This window comes from Toxotes jaculatrix, chromosome 13 (assembly GCF_017976425.1).
Source record: "Toxotes jaculatrix isolate fToxJac2 chromosome 13, fToxJac2.pri, whole genome shotgun sequence".
NCBI classification, from domain to species: Eukaryota; Metazoa; Chordata; class Actinopteri; family Toxotidae; genus Toxotes; species Toxotes jaculatrix.
This window is the reverse complement of record NC_054406.1, coordinates 1,302,344-1,327,028: the sequence shown is the minus strand read 5'-3', so window position 1 is coordinate 1,327,028 and position 24,685 is coordinate 1,302,344. Positions and strand designations below refer to the sequence as shown.

General features: G+C 43.5%; 1 protein-coding gene across 3 annotated transcripts in view; it reads left to right on the top strand.

Annotated features, from left to right (window-relative positions):
* The window catches only part of LOC121191909 (collagen alpha-1(XIV) chain), a 98,794-nt gene that overhangs the window by 40,707 nt on the left and 33,402 nt on the right, over positions 1-24,685 (top strand). For all 3 annotated transcript variants that reach the window (XM_041053369.1, XM_041053368.1, XM_041053370.1), the window contains exons 14-27: positions 2,901-3,040; positions 3,410-3,536; positions 3,708-3,847; positions 4,764-4,896; positions 4,985-5,029; positions 5,575-5,720; positions 10,606-10,735; positions 13,950-14,072; positions 14,204-14,353; positions 16,609-16,725; positions 17,974-18,123; positions 19,717-19,791; positions 22,404-22,543; positions 23,430-23,553. In XM_041053369.1, the coding sequence (XP_040909303.1) occupies positions 2,901-3,040; positions 3,410-3,536; positions 3,708-3,847; positions 4,764-4,896; positions 4,985-5,029; positions 5,575-5,720; positions 10,606-10,735; positions 13,950-14,072; positions 14,204-14,353; positions 16,609-16,725; positions 17,974-18,123; positions 19,717-19,791; positions 22,404-22,543; positions 23,430-23,553 (1,740 nt within the window). The remainder of the gene's footprint in view (positions 1-2,900; positions 3,041-3,409; positions 3,537-3,707; positions 3,848-4,763; positions 4,897-4,984; positions 5,030-5,574; positions 5,721-10,605; positions 10,736-13,949; positions 14,073-14,203; positions 14,354-16,608; positions 16,726-17,973; positions 18,124-19,716; positions 19,792-22,403; positions 22,544-23,429; positions 23,554-24,685) is intronic.

Genomic DNA, 24,685 nt, shown 5'->3' with positions numbered 1-24,685 from the left:
AACAGTCTGCTGTTGTCAAACTCCACAGATGCTGTTTCTCTTAAAGTCAAAGACTCAGACTGGTCCTCACGATCGTAACTGTATGTCCAACCAACTTCAACCAAAACCGAATCCCAACTTTAAACTTAAAACCAAATCTCAACTTTCGAAATGCCCCCGTTTTCCCAAAATGTCTTTACTGTCAAGATCTGAACGTCAGGGTTGGTCCCCACAAAGACAGAATCACAAACCAGACTCCCTCTCACTCACACAGTGAAGATGAACCTCACTGTGAAACTGAGCTTTGCTAAATGTTGATGGAATTGAATTTCATTAAATTCCTGACGGATTTTATGACCCTGTGATCTCAGGCCGCTGCTGCTCTCATCACGCTGCACATATTTCATTTACCACAGGACGTTTAGATTTACACAGCTGCCTGATGCTCCATTAGAAGGAAACCACACATCTCCCCAAAGACGAGGCTCTTTATGTATGAAGAGCACTTGTTTCCAGAAATCTCACAGTGAAGTTGAAGCAGTTTCTACAGATCTGTGTCCTGGGGCTGCACCAAGAAGCAGGGAAGAGGAATTTACAGCAGCTACTTTCTCTAATCAGTGAAATCAGCTGCTGCGGTTACACTGACTTTTCATTTGCAAAGTGTTTGCTTGTAGTTGCAGCAGCTGCAGCATGTTCAAGTCACGTCCCTGCACGTTTTCTGCGATGACAAAACTGGCAGCCAGCGATGCCAGGACGAGTGCATGGCGCCGGCTTCCAGCCTCCGCTCATAGAGTTATTTTTTGCATCTCACTTTCATTCTTAAAGAGTCTCGAGGCCTTGACGAGAGTACTTCCCCCCTCGCCTTCCCCAGATCCCCGACATGCTCACTAATTAAGGTTTTACGAAGTCTCCTTTAAGGTCTGTGGCCTGCGGCTTTAAGTCAGGGCATGTTTATGTCTTTATGATGCGTGTAAGTCTTTGAATGCAGGTCGGGTGAGGACGCCCGCGGCTGCTGGGGGGAGAGAGAGGCTGGTTTTTGGGGGGGGTGGGGGCTTAGATCTCTCTCAAATTACTTTTCACGGTAAAATAACTTTCACTCATTCATGTAGACAGGGCTTCATGTCTCCATCCGTCCATCCAGTCATTACTTGTGCATACAGTCATCTCTCATGTGTTCATCTCTCTTTGTGTGTGTTTAATTCATTCATTAAGTGAAAGAAAATACTTACATGAACTCCTCTGTCCGGTCTGTTTTTGATTCTGCTGATTAGCTTCTATCACGCGATGTGCCCGGAGTGAAGATGGGTGCACGATGTTTTCCTCATTTTATTTGTTCGGAGCAGTTATTCCCTAAAATATTTCATCAGCATCAGTGAATCAGTAGATTTGATCAAAACCAAAACCAGTTCCAGTTCATGTTTGTGGTTTTCTGCTCTGCGCTAATCATCGGCCGGCGGTCGCAGTTTTCCTGTTTCTTGTTTGCGGCTGCAGCTGATGATTTATCCGGACATGTGGGAGATGGGCTTAATGTGCTTTTCACTCACCGTGGTTGTTCATTATCATTCAGACCCCATCTCCCTGCCTTCAGAAGCCTCTTGTCCCTCATTTCATCCAGTTATTTAACTGCTGTTTCTTTCATTGTTGAGACAAAATGAACCTTAATGATCGCTGCGCTGAAAAGAGGCCATCGCTGCTGCAGAGGAAAAGGACGCAGAAAAAAAAGTGCAGCATGATGTAGATTGAGGATAAAGACTCTTTTTTCAAAATCAGACTTGATGTCAGCTGTGAAGCAGCACTGAGCTTTGCACTGCAGATTTACAGCTGTGGCGTACCATACACAGCAGAAATACACTGCGTGAGTGTGGATTCTTCGTTATTTCAGGGATCTGATTGATTGATTTTGGTTTGCGAGGGTTTGTTAACCTTCATATCTGTGTGAATCTCAGCTTCTGACTCTTTCTGGCTCTGGCACAGGAACATGACATCCCAGTTCTTAAATCAGCCTATAACAGTCTGATAACAGTCTCATTCACTCGTTTATTTCTCTAACGGAGGGAAAAGGCACGAGTGACGACAACAACATCCACATGAACTCTGTCAAATCTGTTTTTCTTTTTTTTTTCTGATGATTAGTTTCTATCATGCCAACATGGCATTAATTCATCCTTTTATTAACGTTTAAAAATATTAATAATGAAACAGGATCTTAAAAAGGTTTTTTAAACTTTATGTGAAGAAGCTGCCAGCTGTGACACTGAGAGCAGTCTGCTCTGTGACCTGACGTCTGTGTGAACGGGTCATTTAATGTGGTGGATGTTTTTATGTGGACAGATAAATCTGGAAACTTCGGAGACTTACTTACCTATCTCCAAACTTTTTAATTCCCCATCCTCCTCATTCCTCTGCTGACCCTGGCACGACCTACAGTAAAAGCAGAGGCGGTCTCTCCTCCCCTTCCTCTCCGCTGCTTTGTCTTTACGCTGACCCGCAGTATAATTGAGGTGAAGCAATGGCGAGCAGAATCTTTTTTTTTTTTTTTTTAAAGAAAACAGATCAGTAATTCTAAGCAGAAAAGTTTCCCAGCCTCTGAGAGGAAATGAGATTTCTTGGCTGAATAAAAAAAAAAAAAGGGTAAGAGGTTTTTAAATCTCTACAGTACCTCCCAGGGAGAGAGACAGAGAGAAAAAATAAAAGATGGACAGGAAGTTGAGGTAGAGCCTGAGGGAAAGTGATGTAAGGAGGTTTTGTCCACTTTATAATTAAACCAGTAGAGTCCAGTAACCCTGGTTCAAAACCCTGTGACTGTGTGTGAGAGTGATCACTTTCAAAATCCAGACTCCACCAGGCTTCGATCCCTGGACACACAAACGTGCCCTGCGTGTGCTAACGTTTACTTTCTGCCCCGTGTCCTCCCACCTCAGTACCACTGACCCCGGCAAAGAACCTGCGTTTCTCAGACGTGGACCACAGCTCTGCGCGGCTCGCGTGGGACTCCGCCTCCAGGAAGGTCAAAGGTTACCGTGTCATGTACGTCAAGACCAACGGAGTCCAGACCAACGAGGTGAGAGGATCCTGCAGGCTTCAGCTGGGAGCAGAGGTTACAGGACTCTGCTGACACAATGAACTTCTGCTGGTCGTGAACATGTTGTCGATTTGTTCTCATTAATTTCATCAGTGGTCAGAAACAAATGGTCACTCCAGCTTTTCTGTGTCAGAGTTCAGTATGGCAGCCGGTTAACGCAGCTCTGAGCTGCTTTTAATAAAGTTTCGGTGCAGGCCTGTGCAGCTGCCACAGGCTACAGACGTCATGAAGCACACAAAGCTGGAGAACAGAAATGGGCCCACGCTGAGCAGCTGAAAACCGATTCTGATTCGGTCCTGAAAAAAATGCTGGAACATACGTCTCAGCTGTTCGGTCCTATGTTTACAGGTGGATGTCGGCCGCGTGACCACCTGGTTGCTAAGAAACCTGACCTCGCTGACCGAGTACACAGTTGGCGTCTTTGCCATCTACGAGGAGGGACAGGCTGAGGCTGTGACTGACAGCTTCACTACAAGTAGGAACCCAGTCATTATTAGTACACGAGCTTTTTTTAGGCCCCAAAATAAAGTAAAATTCATTAAATTTTAAAAAGATTTTAAAGAATAAAAATGAAGAGGTTAATTAAATGTCTGTCAGGTGTCAACAGAAACTGTTGCCGTAACCTAAAGTGTGTGTTTGTGTGTAGAGACCGTCCCAGACCCGCTGGATCTGAAGAGCAGTGACATCTCTACAGAAAGCTTCAGGGTGTCGTGGGAACACGCGGCCTCTGATGTGGTGCTGTACCGACTCACCTGGACGCCCACCGATGGAGGAGACAGTGAGGAGGTGTGTGTGCTCAGGAAAGTCCCTCCAATTTTTTTTCAATGCTGGAATCTTTGAAATTCCCGGTAAATTTTCCGAGGACATCAGGTTTTCAGTAGATCAGTTGATACCCAGCTATCGATCTGTTCATTTCCTTTTATTTACACCTGTCCAAGCTGCAGTGGCTCAGTGATAAGCTGAAGTGAGGAGTCCACTGTTTTTCCAGTAGATTCAGGCTTCATGTGCCCGATGTGATTTGGTTCAGTCGCTGATGATTTTCTTTTTGTTATTTCTGTTTTTTTTTCTCGTCTCTTTCATCACGTGTTGCAAAGAGTTCAGCTGTTAATCATTATCATTGCTTCTACTTTTAATTCAGTGTCTAACGGTCAAAGGATGAACACGCTCCACATTAACCCAAACCAGTGAGGGTCCTCACAGATGTGATGAGACAAACATGTTTTGCTCTTCATTGTCTCTGTCTTTTGTCTCTTTTGCTTATTTTCGATTAAAACAGAAGAACATTTCATCTCAGATCTTATAAACGAGAATCAGTTGATTCAATTAAGATATAAAGTGAAGCAGAGGTGAAGATAAAAGTCGACTATGGGAGAAAATCGCAAAGATACTTAATCCCAAAAACAAGACACCTGTTACTGCTCTGCTCACCTGTTACTGCTCTGCTCACCTGTTACCGCTCTGCTCACCTGTTGGATTTTCATTCGTCTGCCAGGTTTTTGTCTGTTCTATCTTTCTGTCTACCACTGATTTAACAGTGAAAACAAAGATGAATTTTGCCACAAACAAACAACAATAAACCTGAAATCAGATGCTTCTTGCTGTGATGTAGAACAGGGTTTATGCATCTGATTTTTTTTTTTTGTGTATATGTATCAGCTGTGCACCTGTCCATCGCAACACACACTCCACCCCTTTGTTTCAGGCTCTGGTGAATGGAAATATTAACACCTACCTGATAAAAGGACTCAGCCCGTCCACAGAGTACGAAGTCCTCCTGGCTGCCATCTATGGAAACGAGGTGGAGAGTGACGAGGTGATCCTCGTGGAGTCCACCGGTAAATGAAATGTTCCACCTGCACTTTCTCTTCACAGTAATTAGGATTATTTTCCAGATCCATTAAATACTTTTCATTTAATTTTCAGTTGAAAGAACAACCACCGTTGCTACGACAACCACCACCACAGCAGGTAAATATTTCATCGCAGCTGCTGCGATGAATTGTCTTCGTTTTCTCCTTCCCCTCCGCCTTCCTTCACCTCTTCCTCATCTTCTCCTCCTCCTGCTCCCTCATTCACTGATGCTCTCTAACCATCTGAAGTCTGTTCATGTTTCCCAGTATCTGGAAATAAGTGACATTATCTAACAGAGAAGAAACTTTTTTCTTCTGAATTATGCAAAGGAAGAATCAGGGTTCGACAAAATATCAGGCAGCAAATGTCTGATTGTAAGTTTCCTGGTGTTGTTTCACTGATAGAATTTCAAATTTCTTCCACATATATTCAGATGAAAGATGTATCATCCATCATGTCTGATGTGTTTTCACGGGAAAAGTTGTCACACTGAAAAGACACTGATAGAAAAGTGAAAACCTGCGTAAATGAAATGCCAGGATGATGAGAAGATGATGAGTTGAGCTGAAAAGCGTGAGACTGTGACGGTTTGAGCCTCAGTGAGTTGACGTTGTTGTTGGCGGAGACTTGCAGTTTAATCTTTACTCGCTCTGATCCTGCAGCTCCTCGTTACGGGGTGAGGAACCTGAGGATCGATGAGGAAACCACCTTCAGCATGCGGGTGTCGTGGCAGCCCGTCGAGTCCAGAAACGTCCGACACTATCGACTGAACTACATCAGTGCCAAGGGAGACCGAGCAGAGGAGACGGTGAGACGGGGTGTTTGGGAATCGGCTTTTTATCTTGGGTCTGGATTAAAAGTGACATCGGTGACATTTCAGATTTAGTTTGGTTTAATCTTTGTTTACTTTGGTGTTTCAGCATAAATATTCTTTCAATCAAACATCTGGGGCCGGAGGCATTTATGTTTTCAGCTTTTTGTATGTACGTCTGTCCCATTCTCGTGCACGCGATATCTCAGGATGCTGTTTTTGGTCTTAACTCAGTAATACATAGCTAATTAATGACAAAATACACTTAATACATTTTATTAAATTCCTTCAGAGTTGTCACTGCATTTACGAGTCTGGACAGACGTGAATGTGAACTGGGACTCGACTGGTTGGTGGAGGCCAGTTGATCTGGGCCATGGTCATTAAGTTTAGTGACAAATCAGCGATTGGTCAGAACTGAATGGTTTTCAAGTCGAAGCACTTATTGTTCGGAACTTACTGAATGAATGGATCAGTGGAGTGTTTCAGGAACTGCTCAGAGATGTTTTCTTGGCTGAGTCTCTGGATCACAGTCCTAACACATTGTACCTGCTTTGAAATCCATTTGAGATAAAGATTAAAATTAATTATTTGATCCTTCAAATGAAGAATTAGGATTTAATGCAGGTAATTGTGTTGTAAGTGTAGCTAATGGAAAATCGGAGTCTTATACTGTCACTGCTGGAAGGAACAAAGGGAGGTAGATGCTGATTAGAAAAAAAGCCAAACCTTCGAAGTGTCAGTCTATTGATGAAGATGATGGCAGGCCTTCAGATTAAAAGTCCCCCATGGAGAGAAAGAGGGAGGGGAGGGAAAGAATGTGTTGTTGAAGCTGATGGCAGACGTTCATAGTCGAGTCGAGAGGAAGAGAGAGAGAGAGAGAGAGAGAGAGAGGGACAGGAGGATAATGATGATGATAACAGTGGCTGATCTTCAAAGAGTTGGTTTCCCGAGAGGGAGAGAGACAGAGGGAGCGACAGAGGGAGAGACAGAGGGAGAGAATGGTAGTTCCTCTCACTAATGAGCCACAACAGACAGACAGAGACGTAAAGACACAGAGGACTTTTACAGAAAATGAACACTGAGGCAAAAACACGCAGCTTTTGTATGGTGGACATTTACTTTGTGTTTGTGTGTGAACATCCGTGACTGGTAAACATCGAAATACTAAACAGATGAGCTGAGTTTCCAAATCTGTGGATGTCCAAAAAAAAAAAAAGACAGAACTGTATATCTCTCTTTGAGGAATCAGTGTCTGTAACTTCAGTTTTGCAGTTCATATAAGTCGTTTAGTTAATGGCAGAAAATAAAATACACATATACCTATAAATTTTATCTTTATTATGATTATGATTTTCCTTTTTCTCTGCTCATGTTCTGATGTTAAATCCGCTCCTTATTTTCTTTCTTGTAGTAATCAGTCGATCTGTTTCATCAGCAGATTAAAGATGCGTCCTCTTTGTATCCTTGTTTTTTGTTGCACGGCTCTGCAGAGGAGTGTGTACAGTGCATCAGGTTAACACGCGTCAAATATCCCCACACGCCTGCCGTATTTTAGACGGTGTGCGGTGACAGGTGTGTGTTTGTGCTCGTGAGTTTGTTGGATCACCGCGGTGCAAACCGCCGTGTCTCTGCGGCCGACTCTGGCCACAGGTTCCACATCAGCCTATTTTTTTTTCATCCTGACAATAAAGAACTGCCAGCTGCTCCACCGGCGGCTTGTTAAATGAGATCTCTTATCAAAGTGCGAACAGCTGTGGGCTCTGTTTGGCAATCCGGTCAGGTTATGAATCACCAAGTGCTGCACTCAATAGCGACCATTTAGATGTCTATCTGCTGAGGGGGAAACTGGCAGGCGTCCTCTTCTGCTTTGTTCAAAGCAAGTTTCACTCTGCAGTTTGTGGCTCCTGAGGGACGGACACAAAAACAAAACCAGGAAAATAACTCATTTACATGCGGTTGATTTCTGGATGGCAGTTTTCCCACTTCATCTTCTCTGATGGAATCTTAAACTGCTAATAACGTACAGAATTGTAGATGCTTAGTTGGCTCTGTAATTGTAAACAAATCATAAAAATAATGTTATAATGGAAACTCAAGTGTTTCCATTTAACTTTCTATCACTGCCACACACACACACACACACACACACACACACACACACACACACACACACACACTGGATGTGTCAACAAGCGTTTGCTAAATAGTAAAGACGTTAATAAGAACAACATTATCAGGTGATAATATGTGTGGGGGAGAGAGATTAAAGCAGCTGTAGAGGACACTGCTTATTGTTCAGATTCCCTCCACACTCAGCTTCTTACAAGTTTATAAATATAGAAGATAATGGTCGTGTCCATTCAGATGGTTCTGTCACCGTTTTACCAGATGTCTGTATCCACATCGTAGCCGTGGGGGCGACTCGACGGTGCAGCCATCTGTCCGCACGAAGCTGTGAACTCAGTGAAGCTCTGCTATTTCCCTGTGCTGCCTCATTCAATGTCCAATAAACCAAAGCTGCTGGGCATCAAGTGCAGTTCCACCGTGTGTAAACAAAGTTTGGGCTGTTATTGCTCTGCAACAAAATGTTCCAGGAGGGAAGAAGCTCAGTCAAGGGAGGATTTAAAAAGTTTTAGGTGCCATGGTTTTCCTTCTGTCACAGGTTTTCTGTCGCTAATACACTCTGTTAAAGAATCCAACTCCTGTGTTCAAGCTTCAGTTTTTTTTTTCGTACCTTCCACACACACACACTGTTTTTTTGTTTGGGCTGCAGGATTGTGCAGTTTAGCAGATGTTTTGTCATAATTCTCATGGTCACCTTAAACTGACTCCCATCATCTGTGCACCTGACTGTGTTCTCCATGCTGTTCGCCTTCAAGGCTTGTAGCTCAGGTGCATCAAACTTAATATTCCGGGCCTGTACAGAGCCTTTGTCAAAACTAGATTGGTTTTCTGAATCCTATAAATACTTTATGAAACCCTGTTTGCATTTACAAAGTGGTGGAGTGAAAAAATGAGTGTGGTTGGGCTGGTTTCTTCCAACAGTGTGGCTTGGTGACAGTTTAGGGACTTGCTGCCTTTTTCATCAGACTGGGCTGAAATTGATTTGTCAAGGCCCACAGTGTTTGTCTGACTGACACGTCAGAGAGAGGGTTTTTTTTTTTTTTTTTTGAAGTGAAGTGGAGGGTTTGTGGATGGAGTCAGGCTAGACTGTACATGCTCAGAATGCAAACTGGCCTGACAGACAAACAGACACAGAGTGTTTCAGAGAGAGACGGAGGAAAAGGAAAAGATCCAGGTCTAAACGTGCACAGAACAAAAAAAAAGCAGCTTTAGCAGCTTCAGTTTACCTGAGGCTAAAAACTCAAGCAGCAAAGGAAACTCTCTTTATAGATTCTGTACACTGAGCTCTGAAATGTTTGAAAATGTCTTTGATTGCTCGATGAATATAAGATGATGCTGAGAGATGATTTGGTTCATCTCTGGCTGCTTGGTCTACTGCGAACACTGAGCTGTGATTGTGTTGCATGATGCATTTCATTTCACTGCATTAGCCAAAAGCAGACTTTGCTGTCTGTTTCATTTTTTCCTAAGGAATTGTGTCTAAATTTCATTTGGTAAAAAAAAAAAAAAAAAGTCTTAATACATTAGAGGGAGAGTGAATGAAGACGAGTCAAAGGTTTCAGAGAATAAAAATAAAGAGAACTCAGCTGTGTTGCTGATTTATGGAGAGAAAGCAAGAAATAATAATACAAATCAATAAACAATTATAATTTAAAACAGCAGATGTTGAGGGAAGAGCAGGGAATAAGAAACAAAGGTAGAGAAAGCAACAGAGGAACAGAAGAAGAAAGAGATGGAGGAAGAGAAAAGAAGTCAGCAGGGTAAAGCAGATTAGCTTCGTTTCACCTGGACGGATGAGTCCTCCAGGGACCAGTTTTAACAAAAGGCCAAGCTGGCAGACAGGTGTGGAGGAAACCTGGACACAATTAACCTCAGCAGCACCTGAGAACTCAGAGCCTCACTGGAGCAGCTCTCACTCGTTCACCTCTATTAAAAGGCTGATGATGTTTTTTCTTTTTAATTTTTTTTTTTTGGTGCTTGGTACTTATGAAAACTTAATTTGCTTTTTTATTTCATTCAGGTAAAATTCCCAGAGGAAATATCGGCCTGTAATAAGCTGATAATAAAGAAGAATTCCTCTAAAATCAAATCACTCAGATCATTTTCACTGGAGCAGAAACGTGGCCGTTTACTTCTTACTGACTGTGTGATTGTGTTTGCATTGACCTTTGCACGTCCCATTTAAAACACTGACAAAACACCTGAGAAAAAAAAAAACATCGTTTCCTAAACAGCTGTTTTCCAGAACAAGCTTTAAGCCAGTGGATGTTCCTGTTAACGCTGTCAGCATGTGCTCCTCCAGCAGAGTGTGCAGCCCAGCAGTCAGACTGTCCTGCTGTTCCAGCATCTGCCATCAGCACGTCACCTGTTTGATCTCACAGTGTGTGTGCGCAGTGTAACTTTAATTAGAGTCATGAGAACCAATTAAAAAAGGAAGGAAAACCCACTTTCCACTAAATATCCGTGCTGAGTCTTTTCTGACTCTCACTTGTCAGGGGATTTGCTTTTTGTTGGTTTGTTTGTTCTTTTAATAAACAGAACAACAACAAGCCACCGTGGCTGAAAGAAAGACGGAGGATGATGTCAAAGGTCAAAGTGCTGTCCACTTTTGATAGACAGGTGAAACACCACATCAGTGCAGAGACCAGAGATGGAAGAAATTTGTGGGTGATGCAAAGAGACGTTAGACAGACTGGTCTCTCTGAATTTGCTTCTTTAACCTGATCAGAATCATCACAGTTGTTTCTGCTTCCAGAGGACGGTGCCCACCGGACAGAGCAGCCTGGTCCTGCAGCCTCTGCTGTCGGATACAGAGTACAAAGTCACCGTCACTGCTGTTTACCCTGAGGGCGACGGACCAACGGCGGCGCGAATGGGACGAACGCGTAAGTCACGTTCACGTTCAGGTGTGACGGTAAAGACTGCAGGTGTGTTGTCCGTGTGAATGCCGTGATTGAAGAGCAGAGATGAGAAGCTGCTGTGGGTCAGTGCTGACCTCCTGACCCTCCAACGCTCTCTGACACCTCAGGAAGAAATTAGGGAAAGATACAGGAACAATTAGGAACAATGGTCGTGAAAGGGAAAGAATCCCGGAATGAATCTGGGAGTTTTTCTTTTTGGCAGGTGCATGAAACTCTAACCTTTGCTATGCTCCTCAGGGAAGACTCCACTCTGGGTGAAATTAAGGTGAAAGAGGAGTTTCCACCCACACTGGTCTTAAACTGTCTTAAACTAAACTACACTGCAGTTTCAGTGGAACAGACACTTGTTACCTACTTAAAGCCATTCTGCATCGCTCTGCAGCTCATTAAACCCCAGACTGTTTCAGGGGAGGAAACAGCGATAACAACCTGTGTTTGAAGCTCAATGTACAACATTCATTTTCTTTCCTGTGCAGCTAAAGACAGAAGTATAGGAAGCTTTCTCCAGCAGGGGCTAATGATTTTCTCTGCTGCCAAGTGCATTACAGAACAAACACTCGACTTTCAGGGAGGAGGAAACGTTAAATTCAAGACATTCATCTTTCCACACTGTCCCATCATGTCTCCCTGTGCAGCGCATTACACACATTAGCAGACGCCAACGACGTTGGCTGCTTTTTAAACGATGGGGTCTCCGACACCCGGTGATGATGAATGGCTCCTGTTAGCAAGTGAGGGATGAGATGATCGCCCAGGGAGAAGCGACAGGGAATGCAGAGAGGGGGGGATGATTGGGTTTTTTAGAGTGAAGATAGATGATGTGACAAAGGGAGCCGGTGTAATCTGGGGATTTGAACCTATGAGTGATGGGGTGAACGCTGAGGGAGGCATGACAGGGAATGCAGAGAGGATGATTGGGTTTTTAGCCTCAAACTGAAGACAGATAATGTGACAGAAGAGGCAGAATAATCCGAGGGTTTGATCCACTGAGGGATGAGGTGATCACTGAGAGAGGCGTGGGAGAGAATGCAGAGGATGACAGGGCTTTCAATGGGGAAAGAAAGAGAAAGAAACATGGCCGATGTGACACAAGCGTCAGTGCAAACTGGACATTTGAACTTATGAGGAATGAGCTCATCACTAAGGGACAATGACTGTCTTTCACAGCCTCAGAATGGAAGCAGATATTGTGACCTGTGACCCGTGTTTGGAGGAGATTTGAATCTGTGTGGGTTTTGTTTCAGTGCTGGAATAAAGAGAGACAGTGGAAGTGAAGATGGAGGACATGGTGGCAGGACAACACATCACTCCTGTTCTGACACACTTGCACTGGTTACCGGTGAAATACAGAAGTGATCTGTAAACCTTACTGCTTGTTAACGAAGCGAACCTTAGCGGTTTAGCTCCACAGTACATTACAGTTCCTTTGATTCCATATTCTGCCCCCAGGTCACTTTGGTCACCCTCACAATAACTCCCCTCAGTGCCCCACTAACGCCTAAACACCAGAGGCGACCGGCTCTTTTGTGTCGCTGCCTCCGGGCTGTGGAACGGTCTCCCAGCACACATTAAGTCATTTCCCACCTAAAGACCTACCTTTATTTAATCCAGCTTTTAGTTCAGTGTAAGTTTACCTCAGGATTTTGTAAATGCATTTATTTTTATCTTTTTTTTTTTAAATGCCTTTTTATGGCATTTTAATCTGTTGTTGGTTTTCATCCAGTTTCCCTTAAATCTCTCGTTTTTCTTTCATTGATTCTGATTTTATTCTCGCTCTGCTCATACCTTTGTTTGTGTGTTTTTCTACTGATAATCCATCTGCTGATTGTAAAGCTCTTTGGGTCAGATCCTGCTGTTTTTAAATGTTCTGTGTAAATAAACAGCTGAGGGAGACTCAGGAGGGAAACAGCAGGCGATGATAAGGACTGGAGGTGAAGTTAAGAGGAGTAAACTTGCAAAATAGAATCAGATCCAACAAACAGTCGCTCAAACAAAAAGAGACCCTAACCCTAATGCCATACATTGTGGAGGGTGAAGTAGAGCCGATATAATCTGGAGGTTTCAGCTCATAAATGGTGAGGATTGAAACTCGAGGAGGAACGATGGCACGTGGAGAGAAAGGGACGGGAGGTTTTTAGAATTTTAAATGTGCAGCAGAGCAGCCGGCAGCTTCACGCTGGGATTTGGACCTGAAAAAGTCTCAAGCTTCCCATTAACCAAAGGGATCTTCAGGGGATTTGAATGTATCGTGGTTCAGGAGGAACAGAATAGAGTGCAGAGAGGTTAGAAATGTATGTGAACACATTCCTCAAAGAAAGCACTTTTTTAAAATATGCTATTAATACCACCCTGTCATTAATTCTGTTTTCCAAAGTTCTGTCCCAGTCGTCATCCTAATGATAAGTCCTCTGAATTTAATGTCTGTCTGACAGACTGATTCAGCTGTACACACTGTAACAGCAGGGAGACTTTACATTTTTACTGTGCCAACTGTTAAATTAAAGTGTTATCAGACTTATCCTTCTTTGACTCTTCTCCCTCCAGTTCCTCCCTGTACACTTCTCTCTCTGCTGGTTGACGACAGTTTCCATTATAAAAGTATTTTTTAAACATTCATGTAAAGGATTTTATTAGTAAATCTGGTTTTGTACAGTTGGATTTAATTTGTGGCCATAACATATACCATCGGTGTTTGTTTCCTCTCAATCTCTTGATGAAATGATTAATATTTCCTTTTTTCTGACCTCCTTCACTTTTGCTTTTTCACTTCCTTTTTATTTTTCTGTCTCCCCCTTGCCTCCGTCTTCTTCTCTTTTCTCTTTTTATTAATGATTTTTCTGTCAGCTTTCCTGTGCGTTTCTTGCTCCGTCTCCTCTCATCTTTCTTTTCATCTTTTTTTTTTTTCCTGTCACTGGTTTGAGTCCAGACAGAGAGGCCTTTGTTGTCACCAAGCTGATAAAACACTACAGGGTACCGCAGCATCAAAAGAGCCAGTTTAATTCATTAAAAAACACTGATGCTTGATTAATGGTGTTTTCTTTTCATGTCCTCTTTATGCTCTGTTTTCACATGAAAGTGTGGAAGAATGATTTTATTTTGCTTACATTTCAGGACATTTTAAGCAGCAGTTCAATAGAAAGATAAAATCTGTCTTTTCTGTCTCCCCGTCCCTCCGCAGTTCCTCTTTCAGCTCCTAAGAACCTGCGCGTATCAGAGGAATGGTATAACCGCTTCAGGATCAGCTGGGACGTTCCGCCTTCACCCACCATGGGTTACAGAGTCGTCTACCAGCCTCTGTCAGGTGGTTTACGCACACACACAAACTAAACTACACTTTCTTCACCACGTTATACTCGATCTGATCGCTCCTCCGTGCTCCGTCCGTTCACTGACCATTTGACGTCTCCTCTCAATTATCCCGCCCCTCTGCAGCCCCTGGGTCCGCTCTGGAAACCTTCGTGGGCGAGGACGTGAACACCATGCTGATCGTCAACCTGCTGAGTGGGACGGAGTACAGTGTCAAGGTCATTGCCTCCTACACCACCGGATCGAGTGAAGCCCTCTCAGGGAGGGCCAAGACCTGTGAGTCCATCTCTCTTTCTTTAATTGGATGTCACAGCTTTGCTGTGGTGGTGTTGGGCCTCCTGACAGACTGTTAATCATTCACATACCGTGTTATACACATATATACTTATTCATATACATACATACAGTAGCAACACAGTTAAGACACCTTACCAAACGTGTACACGTGCCAGAGTCTGTTCAAACGTTAACATCTACTGATGAAATTTAGATTTGAGGTTTTTTTCTGAGAGTAAATCATCAGTGTCACTGTCTCGACGTCACTGTGGAACAGTGTGGGAGGATATTTGGTGTTTGGAGTTAAAACAGGTCTAAATGTTGATAATGAACTCTCATCAGACCCGTATTACTTTGGACTAACATACCTTGTTGGCAGTTTCCAAACCCGATCGTTTATGTGCCTTGTTATCTGTCGTCTCTGTCAATTCCACCACTTTGAAAACAAGCAGATAAAACGATTTCCTCTGATCTAATCAGAGACGCCTGCAGAGATCAGTGCGTCTCCATATCCATCTGACACCTCTCACCTAATTACACCCCAGCCCTGGAATGAACTGTAAATGCAATGGATTAAAGTTATCTCACTGGTGATGTGGACTCTTCCCGAGGCTCTTTAAGCATCTGGCCCAGTTTGATCAGTTAGTGCTTCTCAAGTCCAATCATCTGAGTTGGAGCCTCTCCCTCTCCTTCCCTCTCCTTCATGATAATTAACCACTTCACCACAGGCTGGCCTGTTGGTGGAAAAGCCTTTTTTGAAACTGAAAGGTCTCTGTTTGATCTCTGTGACGGCCAAAAACCCGCACGTCCTTTTGAAGTGTCCTTGAGCAGGACACTGAACCTTCCACCCTTTCATCCATTCTCATTTCTCTCTGGATAAGAGCTCTCGCTCTAACATGTAGCTTTAAATGGAGCATGTCACTTTGCAACTGAGCCACATTTTCCATCACCTGCATAACAATTAAGCACTTGGTCTGAAGGACGTGTTTAACGGGGCTGTGGCAGAGAGGAGAGAAGAAGAGGAAAAAAATCTACAGAAGATGAGGAGAAGAAAGATGGAGAGATGGGTGGAGCTGAAAGGAGAGTAAGACGATATGAGGCCAGTGGGATCCCAGGAGGTGAAGGGAGTGTCTGCCACACTGCTCAGCAGCATGTTAATGAAGCCAGTGGACCAGCAGAGATGAGTGGACTGATGTCTCAATGTCACTCACCAGCACAAGTATCAGAGACGCTGAGGACAAAAAGGAGACTTTTACTGTGACACATATTTTTTCACACATATTAAAGTTTCAGTTTTGTGCTTCTTACAGTGAGTGTAGTTTTAGGAATACTGATGCTCTCTGTGCTGAGAAAAGAAGATGATTAAAGTGTGACCTCAAGAGACTGGTTTTTGTCTGCCAGCATCTGCACCATGCTGCTCAGCATCACTTCACTTTCTCTAAATCACATGATGTGATTCCTACATAAACGTTATGCACAGATGCATCATGTATTTGCAGGGAGTCCAAAATAAAATGGCCCAGATTAGATTTTCGGCTCAACTGGAAAATGTTCAGTTCTGTCAGAGAGAATGTGAAATACAGTGAGATGAACGAGGATCAACTCACAGAAACACGCACGCTAATGCTCGCATGCTAATGCACGCATGCTAACGTCTCTGAGCTCAGAACAAGTGACACTTTGAAAAATCGGACGATAAAAGTGTATACCTATCATTTTCATGAACAGAGTGTGTGTGTGTGTGGGAGTGTGTGTGTGTGTGTGTGTGTGTGTAAGCCGCACTTCTGGACCAAAGACAGTGCAGCTATATTTCTCTCTCCGTCTGTAAATAACTCCATGAAAATGCACATCGCTGTCCTTGAAGCCAAGTGGCCAAACGTTTTTCATGTGTGGCGTGGAAACGCGGCGGCGTGTGGTTTCTCAGATGTGAGCTCAGTGCAGTTTTATACAGCTTCATTATAACAGCAGCACGCAGAGAAGAGCGCTTACGGCTCTGCACCGTGGATCTGTAGAGTTCTGACTCTGTCCAGAGTTTGTTTTTCCCGTGTTGTAATAATAAAGTTTGCACAGAGAAGGTGGGATGAGGATGAGTCAGTAACACCCACCACGGCTGACTGTCACAGACGGAGAACACTCGCTTCTCAGAGTTAAAGGAAGAATCACAAACTGAGTCATTTTTCTATTTGTAAATATGTGAATGCTAACAAACTCCTCCCTGCCCCCCCGCCCCTCCCCTCCCCTCCCCGCCTCTGCAGTGTACCTGGGGGTGACTAACCTGAGCACGTATCAGGTGAGGATGACCGGTTTGTGCGCCCAGTGGCAGCTTCACCGACACGCCAGCGCCTACAGAGTGGTGATCGAGTCCCTGCTCAGTGAGTACACACACACACACACAGCAGCACGGTCCTGAACAGCTGAGTCTGGTCTGAGTGTGGTGATAAACCTCACCACACTCACACGCCGCAGGTGTAAAGGTTTGGCTCAGTGACTGCGTGCAGCGTCTCTAACAGATTAAACGGCTGGTGGAAGTAGTTTTACCACTTTTTGTGCTAAACTGTGTCAGAAATAACAATAACATTGATCTTTAGTTCTGAATCTTTTAAGAAAAAGCTCTTTTACTGTCGGTGTGTTTTTGTTGTGTGTTAATGGGCGAGCTGCATAATAAACAATGATAAAGATCACCTGGACCTTTATACTGGGGGGATGGATGTGCACAGATATCCCCTCCTCTTCTGGCTCTGGATTATCTGGTGGACAAGGTTATTAAACGTGACCGTGCATCTGTAGTGCTACATCAGCTCGACAGCAAATGCGCTGCAGTAATTCTCCTCCTCAGATTTTCCCATCAAGCTCCCACGCTGCATTTCTGTGCTGGAAGGAGGGGAGGGGGGGCTCGCATGCTTTCATTAGTGGGAGTTTCAGTATGCAGCGCAGAGAAAGTGTCTAATATTCTGAATCCGTAAACAGCCTGAGACCACAAAGATATTGTTGTGTCCCATCAGAGGTGTGCCGACGGTCTTAAAGGTTTAGCTGTGCAGTCACACAATGAGCCGCTCTGTAGACGAGGCCTTACAGATTCCTGCCCGGGTGACATTTACATTTGCTGTGTGAAGTAAAACAAAGGGAAAAAGACAAAAGGTCAGTGTTGTGGCTGCCAAGTGAAACTGGGAGGAGCTGTGCTCGGTATAGGAATGACAGTAATTACACAGACATGAACACAGATCCAGAAGCAGTTTCTCAAACGTTTCTCTGATGTTTTGGTTGCACCCGCAGCCTGTTCTCTGAGTGTGAGAAGAGTTTTTGACATTAATGGAAAATGTAATCTGGTCACAGAACATATTTTTTGTTACAGTTCAGTTTCTATAAGTGGAACTTAAAGGAGACAGGAGGAGACGTGGGGAGAAGCGAACACTTTCAGTTTGGAAACAGGCAAAATTCTTGATTTATTGTTTGACATTTAGTAAAAGCTTCTTGTGTAGTTCAGGGTGTATCCGTACACGGTCAGTCACTGTCTGTCTGTCTCACCTCAGCAGCTCAAACACTGGCCCACAGCACAATTAGAGGCTTTCTGCAAAAAATATCAGAATGATGAGCAGCTGATGTTTGTATGTTCGCTGCAGACGGTCAGAAGCAGGAGACGAAGCTGAGCGGAGGAGCCAGCAGACACTGTTTCAACAACCTGAAGCCCAGCACGCAGTATAAGATCAGTGTGTATGCTCAGCTGCAGGACGGGACTGAGGGCCCTGCAGTCACTGCTACTGCGAAGACATGTAAGTACACACACACACACACACACACACAGATCATCTGATTAACTTTCAGAGGGGTTTTAAGGCTGATGTGCTCCACTTTCAGTGCACCCATACATGTGTCCTGGTAACAATATAGCAGAAACACAAGCTTGACAAACACACACACACACACACACACACACTCATGCACAAACTGCTGTCAGCTGTCACTGTGTAGAAAAGAAGCCTGATACAGGCTGGGAGGACGATCACGTCATTTTCAACATAAAACATCTTTTATCCTGATGGGAGCGATGAGAGCCGAAGCCTCTTCCTTCTTTTCAGAATGAGCCGTTTGTTCTGCATCGGGAGCCGCGAACGCTCATCAAGACCCACTGTGTGGAGACGAGGGGGAGGGAGGGGGAGGGTGGGGGGAGGGTGGGGAGAGGGAAGGGTGGTGGGAAAGTTAATGGATGTAGTGAGTAACTACAATAATCTAATTCTAGTAAAATACCAATATTGGTATCTTCTGAGTTTTATAGATTTTCAGTGTGACAGGAAGCTCTTTGTTCCGTTGCACATCACTATACTGTGAACGTTTACTGTCACACATACAGATGTGCTTCCTTCCAACGTTCGACCAACATTCTCAAACATCACCGTGCAGTTAGTTACTTTGCTGCGGCGGGATTTTATATTTGTAGGTGTTCATTTATTTGTAAAGTTTGCTCTGCTGTTGCCCGTCGGCAGTTCTAATTACATTTTGACAAAAATCACAGCAGGCGCCGTGTTTCCTGAGATGGATTAGCTCAGGAACAAATTCAGAGCCTCTGCAGGTTTGTTTCTGTGGTGTAATCAGTGCCGAATTCAGAGGGAAGGGAGGAGAAAAGATTCAAGCAAAGAAAGACAGGGAGAGATAAGAGGCGAAAGAGATGGCAGGCTGAAGAAATGAAAGGATGACAAAGGTAATCACAGACATAGAGGAAAGAAAAGAATAAAGAAAGAATGTTTCTTCCCCAGAGCAGGTGTTTGTTTGCTTGAAGCTGCTCCCCTCTGTACTGTAGCTCTGCAGAGCGGCTCCACACTGATTTATTGCTTTGTTTTGATGCAAATGAAAGCCAGAGCCTTTTCTCCAAATGACTATCCCCATCGCTGCAGGCAGCCGCTGCTCGATGCTCCCTACCTGCCATCGCAAGTAATTCACAGCCTCAGGTAGCTGAGTTACTGCCTAAACAGCACCACTCCCCCCCACCCCCACGCCCACCCACCCTCGCCAACCAACTCAGAGTAAAGGTGAAGAGTTGAAAGCAGAGACAGAGGGAGTCTGATTTAGACGCTGTGATGAATCTACCAAATTACACAGGAGCTAAAATCACAGAGCTGAACGTAGTTATTTTACACATTCTGTATGTTGATCGTGCGGCTCGGCGTTCTGTCTGAGGCTTGGGACTCTCTTCACTTGTTTTTGTAGTTTAAAATTTTCTTTTGGATGGAGAATTTAATTTGGGGGTAATAAAGTGTGTGGTGACTGTTTTACGATTAATGTGCTCGTAATTGCAGGTTTTCATGTCCTTGTGTGTGTGTGTGTGTGTGTGTGTGTGTGTGTGTGTGTGTGTCTTGTTTACTCTGCAGTACCCATCCCGACTCCGGCGCCGACCAAGCCCCCCACCACCACCCCTCTACCCACAATCCCCCTGGCCAAAGAAGGTAAGAGACCGCATGCTGTTATCTTCTTGTTTTCAGTTCGGCTTTGACTCCGACGTGTCGGTTTAAATAACGTTGGTTTCCGTGTTGCTGTGGATGCATGGTGGATGAAACCACACCTCACTGTAATGTTACGACTGCTGATGATGAAGAGGAGGCACCTTTCTCAGTCAGATGAGGAAGTGAAAGCAGCTTTCATCATGTTTGCATCACTCACGCTGATGTGAAATATGAGGTAACTTTTCCTTCTGCAGGTTTCAGGAATAAATCAGAGGAGTATCTTCACTCCAGCGCTGCATCACGTACAGTTCGGATGTAACCTGAGAGTTTTATGCAGATTTATGCATCTGTTTATTAGATGGAAATATTGTTAATAAGTTATTTGTTTTTGACATTTGATCCATTTATAAAATGCACTGCTGTAGATTAATGTTAAATGTTTTACTTGTTTTCTTGTGTGAGGGACATTGAACAGTTCTGTACGTCCCTGGAGAACAGTCACAATAATCACAGAACAACAAAGTCAGAAACATTGCTCATGCTCTGTGTGTCAAACTGCCATCTTAAGAAATCAAACTTTAACATCTGCTTAATGCAAGAAGCATAAAACAGACCAACACACAGAATGTGTTTGAACAGCTGTTCAACAACAACATGTTGGTTTAAACAGGAATCTCCGAGTGTTTGCTGAGTGTTTGCTCTGTGGATAATTTGGTTCATTTTGATTTTCTTCTCTGGACGTAGCTGCTGTGCAGTGACTGTTGTGTCACTGACTCACAGGCTGAGTTTAGCTCACTCTTCGCCCACGTCTCATTTTCTATAAATCAAAATGTTGTTTGTCAGAGTGAAGAGTCTGGAAATGTGTGAGGATGACGGTTTACTGTCAGTCTGCACCGGCACTGATTGTTTGTATACTTTAAATAAGCTTTAACTGTTCCCCACCCACACAGTGATGTGTCACACACACACACACACTGTGACATATGATAAAATGAACGATAATTTTCAATTGCAATCATCACACACACACATAATAACATCAGAAAACATATAAAACATAATCACAGAGGAAACTTTACAACATGAGATAAAAAAAGATCATTTCAAATGAATTCAAACGTCGCTGCTCTTGAATCCGTTACAGCAGGTCTCAGCTCTGCAGACATGTAATTCACATTCTTCACATATCTGTCACCACAGGATCAACACTTTGATTTTCAAAGCACCACCACACTGTTTTATATCTGAGTGGAAAAGGATTTTTTTAAACTACGTGTTGGTTTATACCATAAAGCAGCTGTACATTCACATGTTGACCTTAGCCTTTAGCTACTGATGGGAAAGTGACATCTGCTCACCCAAAGCAAAGGTTCATGCATTTTTATTCTTATATTAATTAAAACAAACAGAACTTGGTCCCCGGTGAACAATGCTAAATAAAAAACGAGCCCATCTTTTAGCAATAAATAAATAACATGTACCACATGTGCTGTCAGCACAGGTTATTGTTATTGCTAAAAGAGATGGTCATCAATCATTTAATCAATAATAATCGGATTGTTCAGATTTATACTCGAGTCCAGAGAAAACCCTTTGCCCTCCAGAAACAAATGAAGGTGCTTAACCACAGAAGGTCAGCTGGACCGTTTGTATATCCAGTATATATGTTCCAACTGTTCCAACTCCAACTGCTGCTACTACGTCTCATTAATCCAGTCATTTAACCTCTGATACACACGTTGAACTGACATAGAAACCATCATGCACTGGATTTAAAAATCCTTTTCCTTTGCCTGTAACGTCTGTAACAACCCGTCAGCTCTTCTGATTCTTTCTCCTCCTTCTCATCCACTTTTTTCTTTTCATAACTTTCTGCCTCACTCCCTCTATCTCATGTTTACCAGGCACAGCAGAGGTTTAAGTAAGACAGCACAGTCACAGTGGCTGAACTGAGAACTTAAAATAAATCGTTATTAGAGATTCTCCCTGCAGAAAACGTGATTAATGCCAGCCGCAGGCTTTTATTGTGAAAGAAAATCAGTTTGTGTTTTCATTGACTGTAGTTTATTCAGTGTTTTGCAGTAAACAAAGAGCAGATGTCAGAGTTACAGCTGCCTGCAGATAAATCCGGCACCAGCTGACCCTTAAATGGGACTTTATGAGAGGAGAATAAGAAGAGATAAGAGCGACGGAGACAACTCTGTTTTCATTTAATGAGTTTAACAGTTTCAATCGTTTAGGACTCGGACCTCTGCAAATCTAATCAATCAAAGCTTTACTTCTCTCGAATGCTTTTATTCTTGAGTTTTCATCCATCAAAATCAAATCCTAAAGCAAAGTTTGAAAACTAGTAAAACAAAGACAAGAAGCAAAGAAAGCAGAGAAATAAATGAGCCTCACAGAATCCTCTTTCCACGAAACAAAAGACAGAGCAGCTGAATCATGACAGCGACAAGAAGAAAAGTAGAAAGCATTTCTCCACACTTTCAATGTTTGACCCTTCAGTTCTAAATAATTCAAAGAAAATATAGAAATGGAAAATACAGTTTGCTGTTTTTGTTCCTTCTCCTCAGTCTTTCTCTTCACCTCTTTTCTGCCCCCTCTTCCCCATCCAGTCTGTAAGGCAGCCAAAGCAGACCTGGTCTTTCTGGTCGATGGTTCCTGGAGTATCGGTGATGACAATTTCCTGAAGATCATCCGCTTCCTGTACAGCACCACCGGAGCTCTGGACAGGATCGGGCCGGATGGCACGCAGGTACGACGGAGGAGGTCGGGCTGTTTCAGCTTTGCTCTCTCTTATTGCTCTCCGGTTTCCTGAAACAAATTTTTTTTTTATCGTAGCCGCGGCAGCGAAGCCAGAGGAGCAGTGTAGGGCTGTAACAAAACAACTGAAAAAAAAAAACAGGTGACAGATTAATCACTTTATTAATCACACATACTGATTAACCTGCTGATAACCTGCTGAACAACAGTCCAAAACTGAACCTGGAAAAGGTTTTAAATTTCTTCACCTTTAAGCTCAAAAACCAACAGCCACTGTATTTTTAATCTGTCATTTACATGTAATCAGTATTCGCCTGCTTTTCCCAGGTGGTCGAAACCCTTTTCACTTCTGTGTTCAGACTCTTGTTCATTTTTTGTTTTTGTTTTTTGTTTTGTACAAATAAAAAATGTCCCCGTGTGGTCTCCTTGGTGACCACAGCCCAGATCACTAATGAAACAACTCGTTTTTATTCTCTGTATCACGGAGCTTTTCCATATCTGCTGTGTTCTCACTTTATTTATATGTTGTCACTATTCCTCTTTTCCCTCTGGTGATTGAAGTTCAGTTCAATCACAGCAGCAGGACTGAAGTTAGAGAACAATAAATAACTCGTTTAATGACAGAAAGTTATTCAAATGTTTTGTTTTTATTTAAAATGGCACATTATTTGTATCAGTCATTAATTCTGAATCATCGGCTTGATTGTTGTAAACAAAGAACACTGTGATCCACTGATTGTTTTACAGCACAGAAAAGGTAGAGGGCGCTGTTCTCCTGAAAGATGTACCTGTGTAACTGTATGTAACAAGGACCAAGTATGAAAATGTCCTTTTGTAACCTCACTGTAAAACAGTTTTCCCTTTGTTCTCTGTGACAGGTCGCCATAGTCCAGTTCAGTGACGATGCCCGGACTGAGTTCAAGCTGAACTCGTACAGTGACAAGGAGCGACTGCTCGACGCCATCAACAAGATCTCCTACAAGGGAGGAAACACCAAGACGGGTTAGTCCACACAGAGCGGACAGGCTGCAGAGGAAAAGCACAACGTAACGAGGAGAAGTGTGCGTCTCCTCTGTGGTGGAACTGCTTATGAGCTGTCGAACGGTGGCTCGATTTGTTATTGCGGTCTGGTAGGTGTCGAGATGTGTACCCGAAACGACGGCAGCAGATAAAATCCAACTTTTCCCCCCAAAGAAATCCTCCTGAAATCCAAGAAAGACACGTGTGAGACAAATCAGCAGTCGAACATGTGCGCACGCGTCCACTCACACCTTCCTAATGACATTATCAATATTTACTGAGCAGCAGGCGACAGCAAAAAGAAAATTCAAACTGCTTTGTCAATATACAAATACATACGTGTGTGCAGGTCAAACTGTTGTCACGCCGACATCCATGTAAAACGTGTTGTATGTTTGCATTCACACCTGCGATGTAGCACATGTTTAAGTGCACGGAGGCCCATGTTTCTCGAGTGTGTGTGTGATGAGAGGAGGTCTGTGGGGAGGCAGAGGTTTACTCATTAATCAGTGTTTACAAAGCAGCACAGCCAGTTTCTCCTGCAGGGACGAGGCTGTGGAAAACAGATTTGTAACAGCGTCACTGCTGAGGAAAAATTCTCCCTCTGCTAATGTCACACTGTAAGGATCTAATCCTTCTTTATATCAGGAGGCAGCCGTTCAGAGCAGGAATCCATTTCCCAGTGTTCCCACTGGCTCAGAGAGCATTTGAAAATCTACCAACCGCGCCGTAGATCTGTGATCTGTGCCACATCACACATCACATCTCAAAGAAAACCCGGTGGTCAGTGAACAGTCGAGAAAAACAGGTGCACTTTTCACTTTTTGCATTTCAGATCAAATTACCCGAAACCCAAAGATCCTTACAACAAAATGAGTCGTGAAGCTGGAACCAGAGAATCTTTAGACTTAAATCATCACTCGATAGTGAAAAACGATGTTTCCAGGTGATTTCGTGTTTTTCCTTTGCAATACATGAGAAGAGTAGAGTTTACTCACCATTCACATTCCAAACTATGCCAACATCTCAGTCCTAAAATTCCAACATTAAAACCTGTTGGGGTTTATGTTGAGGTGTGGGATTCCAGGCGTCCTCTTGTTTCCTGTAACACTCT